At 40.9% G+C, this 17,427-nt stretch overlaps 1 protein-coding gene across 1 annotated transcript in view; it reads right to left on the reverse strand.

The window, feature by feature from the left end:
* Window positions 1-3,917: 3,917 nt before the first annotated feature.
* Window positions 3,918-17,427, reverse strand: part of gpm6ab (glycoprotein M6Ab) — a 36,905-nt gene continuing 23,395 nt past the window's right edge. The window contains exons 4-7 of the mRNA XM_050045606.1: window positions 14,244-14,397; window positions 9,723-9,799; window positions 9,524-9,589; window positions 3,918-6,526 (exon numbers count right to left, since the gene is read on the reverse strand). Of these exons, the coding sequence (XP_049901563.1) occupies window positions 6,374-6,526; window positions 9,524-9,589; window positions 9,723-9,799; window positions 14,244-14,397 (450 nt within the window). The 3' untranslated portion in view covers window positions 3,918-6,373. The remainder of the gene's footprint in view (window positions 6,527-9,523; window positions 9,590-9,722; window positions 9,800-14,243; window positions 14,398-17,427) is intronic.

Here is a 17,427-nt window from a genome sequence, read left to right on the forward strand (position 1 = left end):
CAAAGATGACCCAATTTGATAGTGTTGCTGAAATTAAAAACTACATATTCTCAGATTTATTTTTGGGCCTTATCATATGTGGAGATCCAATTCAAGAGGAATCTAATATCTGCCAATATTCAGTCACTGCTGCCTACAACCATTCACCTTCAAATGTGATTGTGCAGCTCTAAATATGCTTTGGAGGTAACCTGGAATATTATTCTGCCTTGTTAGCATCCATTACAGATGGTGATTTGGCTGTGAGCGCTGGGCAGACTGTGCTTGTTGCTAGGTTACGTGAAGCTTTACTTATGCATCAGTGACTCTTGTTTACACAAGCACACAGGAAATCAGACAAGAGTCAGTTTTAAAATCTGAATCGGACCTCCAGAGTGGCAGTGATTTGAGCCTAAATGACCCCGAATGAGGAAGAGGATGTGAGCAGAGGTGGGTGCAGGATAATGGGTGGCCAGAGCAATACATTACACCACATATGCAAATCCGCTTTTATTAGGATAAACAATAAAGAACACCATGATCATATCACTTAAGACTTGCAGTCATAGATTCATGCACTTTGTATACCAGAAATTTACGGGTATGGATTTCTCGTTTTATGTCTTGGTTTCGTCAGACTGCTACAATATATTGCTCTGGTGGTAAACAACTGAGCAAGCAAGCTAGCTTAGCAACACCATTAGCAACAGCAACCGCAATACTGCACACTGAAAAGTGGAGAACAGAACGAAAACAGCAGAACAGCGCCAGTGGAAAAGAATGATTTTTTTTTTTTTGTATTGTTTTAATCATTGAAATTATGACCATTGAATGCATAACCATGCCACAAACAACAACTAGATTCACTGTCTTTTTTTTTTTTTTTTTTTTTACCTAGTATAAGATTATCTTCATTATTATGAATTCATTCATTTTCATCATTGTTATTTCTTCAGATTATAACCAATGCTGCAAGACTATACACAGATCCCACTACGGGGATCTCAATGCACTTACACACCAAGAATAAGAGAGAGAGTGAGAGATAGAGAGATGGATAGAGAGAGAGATAGAGAGAGAGAGAGAGAGAGACAGAGAGAGAGAGAGAGAGAGAAAGAGCTCACAATGGTCAATAAGTGCACAAAAAAACTATTTTTTTTCATTTATCTGAAGTTAAAAACACTGACATGACATCCATTGTCAGGCAATGAAATGATAGAATACTGTTACTGTAAAACTAGAACCTTAAAAATACTGACTGCATGCAGCCGAGACACACCTGAACAGGAGACGAGTCTGGTGGAGTCTCCCCACGTTGACAACGATGGTACGGGTTTTTTTTGTTTTGTCTTTTAATTTTTGTCAAATTCAGCTGCATTTACACACCACAAAGAACCAGATTCAAACACTGTTTTAAACCCCAGACAAGCAAAACTTAAGCGCTTGTATGGCCACTCAGCCAATTAATGTGTTACTGCATGTGTTGTCAACCTGCCTTCTGCATCAGTTTGGCATTCATGAGTGTGAAACCACAAAGGTTCTGCGCAACTAGCACCAGTGGCAATCCTAGATTCTGGAGGGCCCCAGGCAAGGACGACCGCATCCAGCTGTCATCCAGAGGGTAGCGATGGTGCACTGTATAGTGTCTTAAAGGGAGGTTAAAGGGATTTTAAAGTTACAAAATTTTCCAAGATATTCCAAATTATTTTGCAGGGGTCCCAAACATTTCCCTGGTCTACCTCTCCTGACAGTGCCCCCCCTGACACCAACTTAACTACCAAACAGGCGGTCAAAAGATTTCATTTTGTCATTAGCTTTACAATACAACGCTATTTTATACCCTCATGCTTGTTAAAATGAAATAAAAACATTTATCAGATGCTGAGGTGCCGTCTCATGACGAGTTCTGCCTCCTATAGAGGTGACATGTTTCGCCTCTTTTACTCCAAGTGCTTTTTACATTATTGCAGAACCTTTTCAAAAGTACGCGATTAGTTTTAGATATTTAAATGTTTATACTACCTTTATATCAGCCAATATATCCTCTATCATGTGGAAAATCATCTTGCATTTTGGATAACCAGTGTTGCAACAACTTCAAAATCTGATATCTTTGATGTGTGTGTAGAAGCAGCTCTCTGAGGGAGTAAAGGCTCAGGACATTGGGACTGAACCACCTCTTCCAGACTCTGTAACCAATAGGAAATCATTCTCCCGGCTGCTCACCTCAACTGTTTCACATATATGTATATCTTTTTACAGAGTTAATACTGCCCACAAAAAGGAAAAAGAAAAAAAAAACATTTCTTTTTTTCTAATTAAATGATTTCACATTTAAAAAGTCTCAAAGATTAAAAGTTCATAATAAAATAGTGAAATGTTATTGGTGAAAAGTAAAAGAGCAAAGAATTACGGCTCAGAGTAATGGCGGTGGTGGAACGTGTGTGTGTATGTGTGTGTATTTGTGTGTTTGTGCGTATGGGTGTGTGTGTGTGCTGGTAGTCTCATCAAATCAAACCCTTCTATGACTCACGTCATCGCCACTATCACCATCATCACCACCACCATCGTCACCATCATCACTACAGTCGTCATTCTGAAGACAAATCCCCTCTCAGTCATCTCTACTGGCAGATAGAGAATCATCACTTTCCTTCACAGTTAGACATTACATACAATCCTCTTATCCTAACGGCTGGCTCAACATAACTTAACACAGAATACAAACATAACAGCCCTGTGCACTAGTGACCAAGAATTTAAGTATTTTAATCTTTAAATCTCCCTTTTAAATCTGAAGTGCTGTATACACGACATAAAGAAAAAATCCACTTCAATTTTTTTGTTATAACCACTCATTAGAAGTCTAACTGGCCTCTTGAAAGAAGCAGCAGCAAGTAAAACTTAAAGGGAAACTTCTGTATTTTTGAATCAGGGCTCCATTTTTGTGTAATGGAGAGAACGCTGCAGCCACAGCAGCGAAACAGACTGCAGTGTAATCCCTACAGGCACCATTTAGCATCAACTGATGTCCACTATAAGTGTGTCTTTTTGCCACTGACAGGCTCAGATTGTTATTTCAAGTGTCTGACAACATTACAGAAAGGAGCCTACAGAGACATGAAACATTATTCCTTACCATTTGCTGATCCAGCGTGTTTGTTAGTGTCACGAACTCTCACTCAAGGAAAAGTCTCGCTCTGAAATCTCTCCAACGTTTACACATCGTTCTCCAACACAACAAACTCTTCCCAGCACTCCTCTCTCCAACTAACGTTTCCACCGTTGTTTCCCTGCAACAAGTCACCTCTCCTGAGATATAAAAACGAGACTTCTCCTTTAGCGAAACTTGGTCACAATAACAAACAGACCAGCGAAAGGTACGTAAAGACATTTAATTTCTCTGTAGTGTCCTTTCTGCGCTCTTGTAAGACACTCACAATAACAATTTGAGTGTCAGATATAAAAACAAGCACATTTAATGGATGTAAACTGCTGCTACGGCAGCACACTCTCTCTCTACTGAACCAATTTCGAATACTGTCGTCTCCATTTGTCATTCAGACACAAACATGGGAAAATAAAGCCCATGTTCAAAAATACAGACATCTCCCTCCAAGGGTAGAAGTTGAATCAAAAATCATCTCAGTCAGAGTGATGATATTTTAGATGATCTCTTATTATAATCACCAATTTTAAGTGTTGTTTGCTGATCAAAAATATATGCAGTATACAGCATCCAGTTTAAAAGCACAAGGAGATCATTAAGACACCAGATATAGACTTGGAACAGCCTTAAAACCACAAACGTATTCAATAAAGCGAATCATTCCTAAACCACGTGCTTCTGAGCTGACATCATTCATCACTCCCGATAACACTTCAGCTTAATCAATCCCTGCAGCCAGTAACGGCGACTCTTATTTCCTTTCTCCCAATTCCTTCAGCACCTCCAGGTTCCAAGTTCCACTCCATGTCATCCATTTCAAACACCTTACAAACTCCTCCTAAGAGGTTACCAATATTTAAACCTTAAAATTCTTTTGGCAAATGAATCCTCCATCCTGCTCAGACCAAAGCTAACCAGCTCAGCCTTTACAACCTTCAGTGATGCCGCTTGTGCACAACCACCACACCACCCAGAATTCACAGTAATCATCTGTTCACATCAACGACAAGTCGAATTCAACTTACAAATAAACTATAATTTTGGTCACATCAGGGCTCGTTGAAAAAAAAAAAAAAGATACACAAAAGAAAACATGACGACGAGAGAACAGAATCCCTCGAGATGATTGGTGTGTATGCGTTTGTACGTGTTTCTATGTGTATTTGTGTGTGTGTGCAGAACCACTGAAATATAGTCATCACATGAAAATGTGAAAGTGATATAACCCCACCCCTCCCCTTACACACCTGCCCCGTTTTAAATACCCCCAATGCTAAAATTACACATAAATAATACTGATAAAAATGTGGCAAAAATTCCAAAAAGTGAGAAAAAACATTATTTATCAGACTGATGAGAACATGACACACGTTAAAAAGACTTTGTGCTGCTAAGATGTGCTGTTTCTGAGGACAAATCACAAGTTTATACAAACTGGGGATGAAGGGGGGGAGGACGCAGAGCCCCGTTTCACTAGGTGTCTGAAATGGCCTCTTTGAAATTAAGTGCTTTTAGTTCAAGTGAGCGTAAGGAGCCTGATATGTGATACAGAGTACAAATAGAGCAATGCTGGGGGAATTTGGAGAAATTATGACATCATTTTCATCTGCATCTTGTTTCAATCAACATATGTCATTATCATCATTTCAAAAATCCCAACCCCCTGCGCTGCTAACAGCCACCTGTGGGACACACCGGTCGGCATGTGTAACACGAATACGTGGAACAACTAATGAAACTGGGCTCAGCATGAAGAGGTCACATCGTAGAGAAAGAGGATGGGTAGGGTCGGAGGTAAAAGGAGTCGAAAAGAGAGGGGGAGGGGAGGAAACGTTATCAAAGCTACCCATTTGTACTCAGGAGGTACACATTTCCTTGGGGGGCCATATTTCTCTGCAATACCAGTCATCATAATGTGGCGAAACGACACGACACAGCATGACACCACCATACAACACTGCCTGCACAACACCGACCATTCAGCCACATCTATGTGTGTGTGTGTGTGTGTGTGTGTGTGTGTGTGTGTGTGTGGACATGTGATGTGTGTGTACTGCAGGTATTGAGGCTGTTGGGGAGATACAGTGACATTGCCCCTTTTTGAAAGGCCCCCACATAAAAGGATGAGCTCATAGACACCAAACTTAATCGTATGTCGGCTGTAGATTGTTGACTTCAGTGTGGCATGCTAATAGCTCATAGCCGTTCAGCAGCAAGCTGTGGAGATCACCATATGGTGACTGATGGTAGGCCAGTGAAAGGGACACAAAAAAACCCACCAACCTTTCAAGAAAACGTTGGCGTTTTTTAAAAAGAAAAGGCAAAGCTGGCCCGAACATTAAGCACACTAATTAGATGCTTAAGGCCACCGGGGCGGCACAAACAAGCAAATTAAAATATGACATTTCTTTGGGTTCTTCTGCTCATTATTTGTCTTTCTGAAAGTGTTATTATCTTGTATGTTTCTTGTGCTTTTTTTTAATCATGCACTGTACTTTCTTCCCCTAAATCTTTCATATCTTTGCCAGGGTTATTTTGGTTTCTGTCTGTGAGGCCAGTTCCAGCTGATTGTTTTGCACACTCACACTATGCAAAGCTACTTTGTGAAACTGGGCGAAGGCAAGCTAAGGCCCCAAAAGGCTGAGGCCTGCCCTGGTAAATTTAGATCCTTAGGCTATATGAAGGAATAATATCATGAGCTCCTTAAATTTGAAGTAGCCAGATTTTCTTTTTGGAACAATTCTAATTAAGCAATCCTGTAATCATGGAGCCTCTAATCAGTGAGTTTTAGTAGGATACAATCTGGCAGTGGGCAGAGGGAAGTGGCCTCTGCTTGTTTTCACCTTTAAGTTAAAGCTTTAGTCAGGGTTAATAAAAGCATGGAGCAAACCAACGTAGCGGCCGCTAAATGTTAGCATAGACCACCTGAGTCAATAAACTACTGCGTGGTGTCTGTGTTTTCATCGTGTTTATGTAATCAACTAATTTCTGCCTACTCGTGTCTTTATCTGTTGTGTTTGAGTGTATGTTTGTGTTGTTTTTTCACTCATGTATGTAACGTATGTTTCTGCTATCCCTAGACCTGTGTGTGAGTGTTTCTGTGTGTGTGTCTGTGTGTGTGTGTGTGTGTGTGTGTGTGTGTGTGTGTGTGTGTGTGTGCGCATGTATCATCTTGTGTGTGTCTGACAGGTAAGTGTGCGTGGGTCGTTTCTCTTGGGTGTGTGTTTATGTGTAGGCATTGAGACGTTCTTTGGAGCGCGTAGAGTGGATGTCATGCAGCTCCTGCTCCTCCTTCGACTTGATGTCCTCGTACTTCTGCATCCGGCTGGCGTCCTTCAGATAGCCCCAGTTGGCGGCTAGAGCCATCAGGAAGTGGACCTGAGGGAGGAGAGGAAAAGTCGGGGTTAATGACAGTACATGTGACGCAAACCAGACAGCAAACCGCGAGTTTGTTTTGCATATACGTACAGCTTTAGTCCAAATTGCACCTGAATGAGAGGCATATCGACCTTGGATAAAGCCTGCTGAAGCAATAGATACAAGGCGAATAGACAGGGTGCATGTAATAGTAATTACTTTCAGACCCCAAAATGTCCGCCGGCCTCTTTGTAATCACTTCCATCACTCTTACCACTACCTGCCAAAAAGTATTGGAAATTTCAACCCAATTGCCAGAGTAAATTTGGTCTTTTTCCGTCTCTGCAAACCACAGACATGTAACATTTGTACGTTATTATGTAGCGCACACATTCAAACTTTACATTTCTTTATGTTTCAACAACAAGGTGGATAACTTGTTAAGTTTAGGCACAAAAAACACTTGATTCTGATCAGGAGAAGATCATGTTTTTGGTCAAAACAACCGGTTTTCATGGCACTTTCTGGGCCGGAAATACAGCAATGTCTTGGTGAAAAACAATATCTTTTTATGGCACTATATGTGGGTGGAAACGATGTGATGTCTGAGTAAAAAACAATGGCTTTTCATGGCTCTATCCCTGGTGGAAACACAGTGACAGGTTGCCAAAAAAACACTCATGTTTGGCGGCTTAAAAGCCACAGGAAACGCAGCGATGACTCACTCACTTGTTGGTCTCAAACCGTGGTCTGCAGCTTGGCAGGCGTCTCACACGGGTAATTCTGATACCAAAATATTGTCCCTTTTTCTAGATTCCACATTCATATGTAGAAATCAATATATAGAGATAAATGGCTAAGTAATATGTCAGTGGTTGTCCTTACAACTTGTTTCTGCTCCCCCTAGTGGCCAAAAAAGACATTATTGCATGTTAAATGTGAGTTAAAATGAAATGTATGAAATTCATACTCTTTTTCTTGTGAACATTTGATTTCTAGATGAGACAAATGTATTTGCGGTAAAGCAGGTATGAGACAGGAGCTGCACTGTGCAGGCAGTCCTAACCCCTTCAGCTTGTTGAGCTCCAGTGCCCCCTGTTGATCACATACAGGACAGCACCTTATTTAACTGGAATTAAACTACTCTAACAGCATGTAATTACACCATGCTTCACAAGCCTTTGTCACATTTATTTTGCTTTGACTTGATTTCCATTTTTTTATTGTATTAAATGGGTAACTGAACAAAGCAGTATTCTTAATAATTTGAAATCCATTTTGCATGATCCACACAATATTGCTTTTCATTTTGGAGGCCCAGTCAAGTCATAAAAACTGAATGGCATTCTTTGGGCATTCTTTCCCACATTACCCTGTATAATACACTCTAAATTTTAAGCTATGACATCCCGCTAGCAGGAGACAAACCCACCATACCAGCTGCCACAAAGCAGAAATACATATTATTCATCACTTTCAGTATATGCTGTCATATTAGGTGTCCGTCAGTCTGATTAGGTTCTTTCGTGTTTAAAGGCTTCACGATTTGTTTCTCTGACAGGAAACTGTGGGGGAGGTGGAGAGTGTTTCTGGGATAGACGCCAACTCCTTGCGACTGAGCAGGAATAAGCAGGTGCAGAAAATGGAAGCAGGATGGATGTTAATGCTCTGCTGTTTACACTAGTGGTGGTCAGGAGAGAGAGATTATGAAGAACGTTTAATATGGGCCCAGGTTAGTAAAGATCTGATGAATGCATACAGTCTAGAGCTCTGGTGCCACCTAGATGGAGGCGTCAGATAAGCCTATATGGTTCTATGCCTCTCCCTGCACTGTATACTATTTTTTTCGTCATTTTCTGTATTTCAGATTGTGCAAAAATAAAAACACAACATGCAACATGGAGGGATATATCTGACAGAGCTGATCATCTCCACGCCTCTGATGGCTGAACAGCTTGGTGACTCACCATCTGTATTACCGCAGACACACAAGCTTAGCTTCACTCCTCTCTCACTCTCTGTCTTTCTCTCTGTGTGTCCCTCTATAGGTGGCTTTGGGAATGAGGCCTATTTCTAATGACATAAACAACAACCCCTCAAAGACCTGACATTTTCTCTGAAAAAAATAAAAAAAAACATTTTCTGTATACTACAAGTATACTACACACTCTGATTATAGAGCACAAGAGGTGTTCCACAATGCAGTCACCAGAAATAATGTCTGCACTGTACTTTTCTGCAAACTACAGATACATCTGCACGTTATTATATAGCAGATACTTTAAAACTTAACATGTTTAGGCACAAAAAACACTTGGTTATGGTTAGGAAAAGATCATGTTTTGGCTTAAAGTACCCAGCTTTGGTGGCACAATCCCTGCATAAAAAGCAGCAATGTCTTGGCAAAGAACAACCGCTTCTCGTGCCTGAAAAGTCGCTGGAAACACAACAATGATGCGTTAAATCCCAGCTAGTTTTGTTGTTTATTGGTCCTGAACAGTGGAGCACAGCTTAGCAGGCATCTTGCCAAGGTGTCATACCATCCATCCCCTCCACCTCCCAGTGACAAAGTTGTGAGCAACAAAACTTTTCATGCAGGGATTGTGCTGCCAAAGCTGGGTATTTTAAGTCGAAATATGATCTTTTCCCTCACCATAACCATGTTTTTGTGCCTTAATTTAACCATGTTAACCACAGTGTTGTCGAAATGTAAAGTTTTAACATATCTGTGTTAAAACTTATTTGGGTGACTGGGTTGTGGAGCGCCTGTTGTGCTCTATAATACACCACATCACTTTTAAAATGTTGATATCATACATGTAAAACAAACAAATGTAACATATCCATGGTTTGCAGAAACGTACAATGCCAACATTTTCTTCTGGTGACTGGGCTGTGCTCCAGTGAGCTTTGTGTCCATTTTTGTCCTATTATAAGGTTGACCCACAGGTTTGAGGTCAAACCAATCATTGCCAATTAGTAGCCATTCTCATCAGGTATGAGAATAATGATCCTCACCATGGCGATGACAGCAGCTCCTGCGCCTGCCAGTGTGCACACGAACAGATGGAAGGTCAAGTCCAGCTGTAACACACAACACGAGTCATTTTAGACGGACATTCAGGGTTTGCATGTGTCTGCTCTTTGTGTTTAAACAGGCCATGCATTGTATTTGATATCTGTATCACTTCTAGCGTCTCTCCTTGTTTCATCTCACCTCGTTGGATTCACACATCTTGAAGAACTTCTCAGATCCTGTACACACCTTCCTCTCCTCAGAGATGGTCACCGCTCCTGATGAACAGAGATATTAAAAATACACTCTTCATTATTCATCTACTTCACCCATCCACAGTTTGCAAGAATGCTGAAAGAGTCTCTGTATTTATTAAGTTAATAATAGCAATGCTTCACTGGTACTGCAGTGCTGACCACTGGGAGCTGTCCTGTATGACCACAGAGTGCTGCTTATGAGAATCAACTCAGTCACATCAAAATAACCACACTGTTGAATCCAAACCTTTATGAGCCAGCATTTTTATTTTAAGTGAGATACTGTAATTATTCCCTGTGAGCGATGTTCATTAGATACAGTAATTAGTTTGCTGACAGGGGGCCAAGTTGCAGTTTAAACTGTGGACAGTAGATGGCAGCGTAGCAGGAGACTCTACAAAATGCCTCTTTGTTTTATGTGGGCACCTGGAGAACAACATGGTGGACAGAGCTTGGACTGAACCATGTAGAATTACACATAATCATTCTCACATGTGCACATCTCACAAAGTAGTGAATGTATGTTGTGAGTCAGATAACATGCTAATGGCAAGTCTAAATTGGTGGCCAGTGGGAAGCTTCGCCATGAGTACGTGACTCTCAGATATGTATATGTGTACCGTGCTGTGTGTGTGTGTATGTTATTTGTCTCAATATAAAAACAAAAGTTCATGTTAAGGTGTCCAAAAAGTTTCCAGCGTCACTGACTGCCTATTTCATTATAATATGATGAAATAACTAGATATAATATAATTAGAATACAAGGCCCCACATGGAAAAGTGAATTATTTTGAAGTGCGGTGTGAAAATCAGTCTCTACATTCTACAGTGAGTAATAATTGTGGGGTTATGGTGAATCTTATTTATTAGGGTTGAAGCCCTGAAGGATCAGAACCCTTGGGTTTTGGCGATTTATTGCTATTTGTCGTCTTATGCTGCTACTCACTGTGAGCTGAAATGAGCTAGAGACATGAAACTTGGCCTGAAAAACGTGAAATGATGTGCAAATCTTCCCAAGTAATATAACTTTGGTCGGCCAGATGGTGGCACTGTAAATAACTTCCAAAAATGCAATTTTGGAAAAGGCCAGGCCCCACACACAGTGAGTCTGATTGACTTAAAATTTGGCACACATATGTAGCTCAGTGTGCTCTATATAAAAAAAGCCATGATGGATTTTTTTGTTTGTTTGCATAATGTCAATCACAGTAATGAAAAGCTCAGTTCAGACTAAACATTTGCAACAAGACAAGCTTAAACAGGCAACTACTTGCAATACGCGTTCTGCAACGTTCTAAAACCCTGCCAGTTCACACCAATGCAGCTAGATAAGATGGTGTATTATCTGGGCATTTTTGCCTTCATTAGACAGGACCATCTCAAGCATGAGGGGGGAGAGAGGGGATGACATGCAGCAAAGGGCCAGAGGTTGGAATAGAGCCCACGGCCACTGAGGTAAGGACAATGCCTTTGTGCCTTTGTACATGGGAAGCCTGCTCTAAGCACTGAGCTACTGGCCGCCCCCTTTTCAGGCTTATTTTGTGGCTAAATATAATTTATAGCTCCTTAAAATATGATTGAGGATAGTGATAATGAGATACTTGTTACAGCTGCATTTGTAGCAGTGACGAAACAGCGAATAACACTTACAAAATGGACATCAGATGGATGGAGCTACACAATCCTATTACAAACAAACAAGATCGGTCAAAAAACATGGCCGCTTTAATGAGTCCTCACAAAGGGCGGGGCTTAGCAGGACATAGACCTTAACTCAAGTTGTCTTGGAGCGATCCTGATTAAACTCAGTGGCGACATCCTGCACTAAGTCCTGAAGGTACCCACCAAGTTTCGTTTACATCTGATAAAGGCAGAGCAAAAGACGTGACTTTGAGTATGCAGTTATTAAAATGCTGCATTTACTGTGATGATGAAACAAGTGTGTCATCGTTTTCACTCCTCCTTTAAACAAACCAGCTGAAGTGTCTTTGCTCAGCTTTGTGAGGCCTGAAACCTGCTCACTGCTGCTTGTGGCTTTGATTTTGGCAACTGAGCTGCTTCCTTCTTCTGACAGAGAGAGAGAGAGCTTGAACCAGGGATTGCCGCTTGTGGCTATATTTTGGTTTTATTTTTATTCTTGTCCAAACAGCCATTAACTCACTGTAAAATATCCTTTTCACTCCCATTTGGTGTTTATTTGCTCTTTTGGAAATGTTTCACTGCATCTGCACTCTGTGTGCTGCAGTTTAACAATGGAGCTTGTGAACTGAGCTGCTGATTTTACTCTGATATGGTACAAAAAAAGCCACAAAGGAGAAGCATATTTAGCATATTTAGTACTATACTGGCAGAATTTTGTATAATGACCAACTTAATTATTTCCTGGATTTTTATTTAGCCCCCTTGTTTGAACACTTCTTAAATCAAAGCTAAACAACTGCCTAAAAGAGGCACAAATGTAAAATGACAGAGCCTGTCTTGGAGTGTCAGAAAAGTGCTGAGGAATGGGAACAGTTTTTAATTCACCAGCCCACCTGTGGGATCCCTGGAATACCAAACCTGACACATGTTGAATCCACAGGCCTTCTGCTAACATCACAGACCGGGGTCAATCATCTTCTGTCATTAAAGCACTAATAAAGTCCAGCTTAGTTCAGCTTCATTGGTCCCTTTGAGTGAGGAGAAGATTCTGGGCTTGGTTGTGGCACATGGTACACTGTGGGCTTTCTATTGGTAATTTGGCAATTTTGTCGCACACACACAGGTTTTTCCGTTATGTGTGCCAGTAACTTGCCTGCACTAAGTGGGAGGATACACGCAGTATGTGCTTTCTCAGTAATCAGGCAGTGCAGGAAAAAATGTATGAGAATATGTATCTTTACTGGCAAGAGCACAAGATGTACGGACAGACTGTAATCGAAAGCTGATCAACAATTCCTGTGGATGATAAGAGAACTGTTTCCACTTTAATAAAACCCTGAAGGAGAAAAAGAGATGTTTCTTTCAAATTGTAGAAGTTCTAGTTCTTCCCAGTGCAGTGCAGCACAGTGGACGATTGGATATGCAAAAAGCAGGTCAAAGTTCACTAAGCTTGAGCTCAGAAAGACAAGAGAGACAGATGCTTTTCTCTGTCCTCTCCCTGCATTTGAACCAAAGTGAGTGGAATACCAGTGTTCACGGCCTGAGGCATATTCGCATATAAGATTTTGTGTTATCAAAGAAATTCTTTCTTACTTTCTTACTACTGGATTTGTGAATTCACTCAAAATACTGCACGTAAAGGTCAGTGACTTTAAAAACATTGCACAAGATAACACAGAAATGGTAACCTCAATATTTTGATGATAAAAAATAGCCGCAGGTGTTCAGGCCTGCACAGACTGTTAAAAGTTGAAAGCTGCGAGGGATCAACACAGTTTGACAGTTTCCAGCACCTGCATTAGACATACCTAACAGGTAGCTTTTATATCGGACAGACTGCGGTCTTTTTTGGTAATGCCCTCACCCCCTATTGGTCAACTGGGAAAACATTTTGGGGACATGCTTCAACAGCTTAATCAAAAATATCCACCAAGTTTACTGATAAGTGATTTATGATATGATATGATATGATATGATTTAACTCTCATTGACTTATGGCCAAATTCTTCACCAGGCCAATGAACTGGTCCAGAACAGGTGGCGCCCCCTATTGAGCAAATTCAAAATTATTTCACACACTAGGTTCAACACTGTTACGAAACATAACCTGCAAGTTTTGAAATGATTGCACAAAAAATTTCTGATTTGTAGTCTTATTAGTGCTATGCCCCGTCTTTTTTTTTTTCTTTGCACTTGGAGCGCCCCCTGGTGGTCAATTCGAATTAAAATTTCAGGGTATGTGTCAGGTACTCTGTGGACATATCTTGCAAGTTTTGTGATGATTTGCCAAAGGGTTGTGGAGTTAGGTCTAATGTGCTAAGCCACGCCCCTCCTGAAGTTCATTGGTCAATATCTTGAAAACTAAAAAAGACGTAAACAAGCTTTATGCAAGTTTTGTGAAGCTTTATCTAATTGTAATGCACAGATAATTTGATAGTGATTGGATCTACGATTTAGGAAGAAATGTCAAAAATGAGTTTTTCAAAAAAATCTAAATGGAAGAAAATCTAATTGGGCAGACTTTAATGGTTCTTGAGGATGTTTTTTGTAGAGCACACTGAGCTGGATTTTTGTGTGCAACTTCAAGTCAAAAGGACCGATGATGTGAGGGGCATCTCCTTTCCAAAATTGCAATTTTAATCTATAGCCCCCATCAGGCTGATTGAGGTTAAATTTCTTGAACAGCATTTGCACACAGCTTCCAATCAATAGTGAGTCTACAATGTGCCAGGGTTTCAACCCTTCAGCATAGATAAGACAGTAGGTAGATGCAGCACATCCATCCATCTTTTTCAGAGATATTTTCTGTAACCATAACACATACCAAACTGACGCAGGTCCAGGCAGAGGTTTGCTCCCTCCACCAAGCTGGTGTTCTGACACATGGACCAAACGTTAAAGTACATGAAGACTGGCAGGCTGGTGAACGCTGTCACTCCGAGCCATACCAGGAAGAACAGGTAGGCCAGGAACATCAGCTGCAAACACAGAGACAAGACATGAGTGACATAGATGACATATTTTGCATGAGACAACTGTTACTTTGCAAACGTAAAAATAGTATTCAAAAAATCTGTAGTGTTTTAGAAAATAGACCTATTAAGTTGCTTATTGACAGTTTATCTAATGAACTCATTTTATATATTGCATTCATTATGTAAAGTGGACTCATTTATACATAATATGCAAAAAGTACAATATTCATTTGCAACGTTAATTTCCCATTATGCCATTAACACTTTTTGAAATTAGATTCATACTGTACGTGATTCACTGCACAAGTGTGAAGGTAATTGTGTCAATGCTCTCCATCATTTCACACTGAGGCATTAAAACACCTACAACTGACTGCCAATTACTGTTTTCTCTTTCTCTTTTTTGCCTTTTAGCGTTCTCTCACAGGCCAAAGATCTGCATGTGTGAGTGTGTGTGCGTGCGTTGTGTGTCTCCAGAGGCCTGGACCAGAAAGCTTTCCTTCTCCACTGCGCAGAGAACTACAGATGTGAGGGAAACATTTCCTGGGCAGATGAGCAGAAGTGGACAATGCCTAATCTCTCTCTCTCTGTCTCCCTCCTCCACATGAATCAGACGTGACTAACAGAAAGAGGCCACATGGAGACTGAGTTTCGCAGTGAGAAACACAGACAATAAAATAATTCAGGGGACAACTGCACAAAGATCTGTTGTGCTGATTAAAGTGAGTTAGGCCAGTCCTGGGTTTGTTCCAAAACAGTGTCCAGTACCTGGAAATCTTCATCCGGAGGGAGGTGCTAATATTACACAACATTAAAGGATGAGGTTGGTGTCGATATTTTTCCTCTGAGAAAACCAAAACCAACAATACTTCATAATACATCATTTTAGAATCAGATTTATTTACTCTGAAACACAAATACTGGTATTAAGACAGCAGAAACAACCACAATAGATCATTAGCACAAAGTGAGTCACTTCAAGAGAGGCAGAGTGATACTCAAAAATCACCTAGTTTACATGTTGTCCTTGGTTTATCTGTCTGTAATAATGTATATGGCAAGTTTAAACCTGGACATGTAGTTTACAGAGGATTTTGGCAGGTTCTTCTTCCTATTTCGACAATGTTTCTATTCAAATAAAACATGATATTCATCCCCCAGGCGACTGTCATTACATAAATTACAGAAGCTTTTATTCCTTTCCAAACTCTTTGTATCCTCCTGCTATTTTAGGAATTGGAATCTCAAAGATTTCAAATAGCCTGGGCATTCCTCCTGTTTTCACAAAATGATTACTTCTGAGTTGTAGTCCTCTTTAAATTCACAGTAGAAGTCACATGATGGCATACTCTCAAGAAAGGGTGTAGATTTTGTTTCAGCATGGAGGGGGACATATGAATCAGGGGGTTTGGGGATGATCCTCCATATAAAATTTTGAGTGCATTAAAATTGTAATTAAATGTCTTTTATTTTTTTCAAATAAAAGCTCTCTGGGGGGACTTGTTCTAAATATTCGGGGGATATGTCACCTGCATTCCCCCCTGAAACCTACACCTGTGCTGTGGAGCTCATCATGCCACTTCTGCAGGAACTGATCTTTTAAAGGTCCAGTGTGTTGGATTTAGGGTGATATACTGGCAGAAATGGAATATGACAGTAAAATAATTATGTTTTCTTTGGTGTATAATCACCTGAAATAAGAACAGTTGCGTTTTTGTTACATTTAAATGGGCCGTTTATATCTACATAGGGAACGAGTTCTCATTTACGCAGATCGCCATGTTGCACCATCATGTATCTGCAGCAGCCCAGAACGGGCAAACTAACCACTGGCTCTAATAGGGCCAATTGTTTGTTTCATGTCTGCCATCATAAGCCCCTTTTACACTGCCAGATTTTTGGCGAATGTTGGGCCATTTTGGAGAGCTGCGAGCGCTTAGATACACAGAGCCGGATTGGCGAGTTGATCCGAGGTGCCCAATTTTCCCCCTTGTAGGGTAGATATATTGGCGGAACCCTATTAGTTTAAACAGACCGAGGCGCCCTTCCGCAACGGGAGGGGCTGTTGAAGACTTATGGGAGGAGATGTTGATGATGCCGCACGTGTGAGCCACTGGCGGTGGATGAACAGGAAACAGCTGATAGCAGGAATGAGCAGCTAGTAGCAAGAGGGAAACGCAAACCTGACAGACACTGTAAAGATGAGCAACTGGGGAGACAAGGAATTGCGTGCCCTTCTTGCCCTCGCAAACGAAGAACCGTCAAATGACGGGGACGGTGAAGGACGGGCCAACTAACAAGAGAATTGCCGAAAGGACTGACCAGCCGTGGCTTCCCTCCCACGTCACTGTTTACGTCACACGCTGAGCTACATGTTTTGCTCACGCCCCCCATTGCCCCGAAAAAGGTGCATTCTGTATAAACAAAAGTAGGCAGGTGACATTCTGCTGCACTCCCCGATTTTGTTTTTATACTGCCAATGCTGAAAAAAGACTGATTGGGTTTTCCTGCAAATTTGCACACAATTGCACAATTCCTATCTAAAAAGGGCTATTGTTAGCAGCCCCTCCACGAAAAGCAGCAATGGAAAAATTCATTTTTTTTTAATGTGAAACTGCTTTATTCAGTGTTTTTACCCGTTTAAATCACTGGTTCTCTTTGTTTTAGAGAGGAGGAGACCTCTGCAGGTAATTCGGCCCCTGGTAAAAACCTCCTGAATGTCTGATCTTAAAGGGCCAGTGTGTAATATTTGGCATGGTTTATTGTCAATCTGAATCTGAATCTGAATATTCCACCCATTAACATGTTTATATAAGTGTATAATCGCTATAAAATAAAATTCGTTTGGTTTTCGTAGCCTTATAATTATGCTTTTTTATATATATATAGCAAGGGCCTTGCTTTAGAGAGGTCGCCATCTTGCGCCGCCATGTATGTACGGCAGACAGAGCGGACAATCCAGCCAGCCAGAGAACGCGTTTTGCGTGTATAAATAAACCAATGAAGACAGCGGAAGGAAGGAAGAAGGAGGAG

Source organism: Epinephelus moara, chromosome 5 (genome assembly GCF_006386435.1).
Source record: "Epinephelus moara isolate mb chromosome 5, YSFRI_EMoa_1.0, whole genome shotgun sequence".
NCBI classification, from domain to species: Eukaryota; Metazoa; Chordata; class Actinopteri; order Perciformes; family Serranidae; genus Epinephelus; species Epinephelus moara.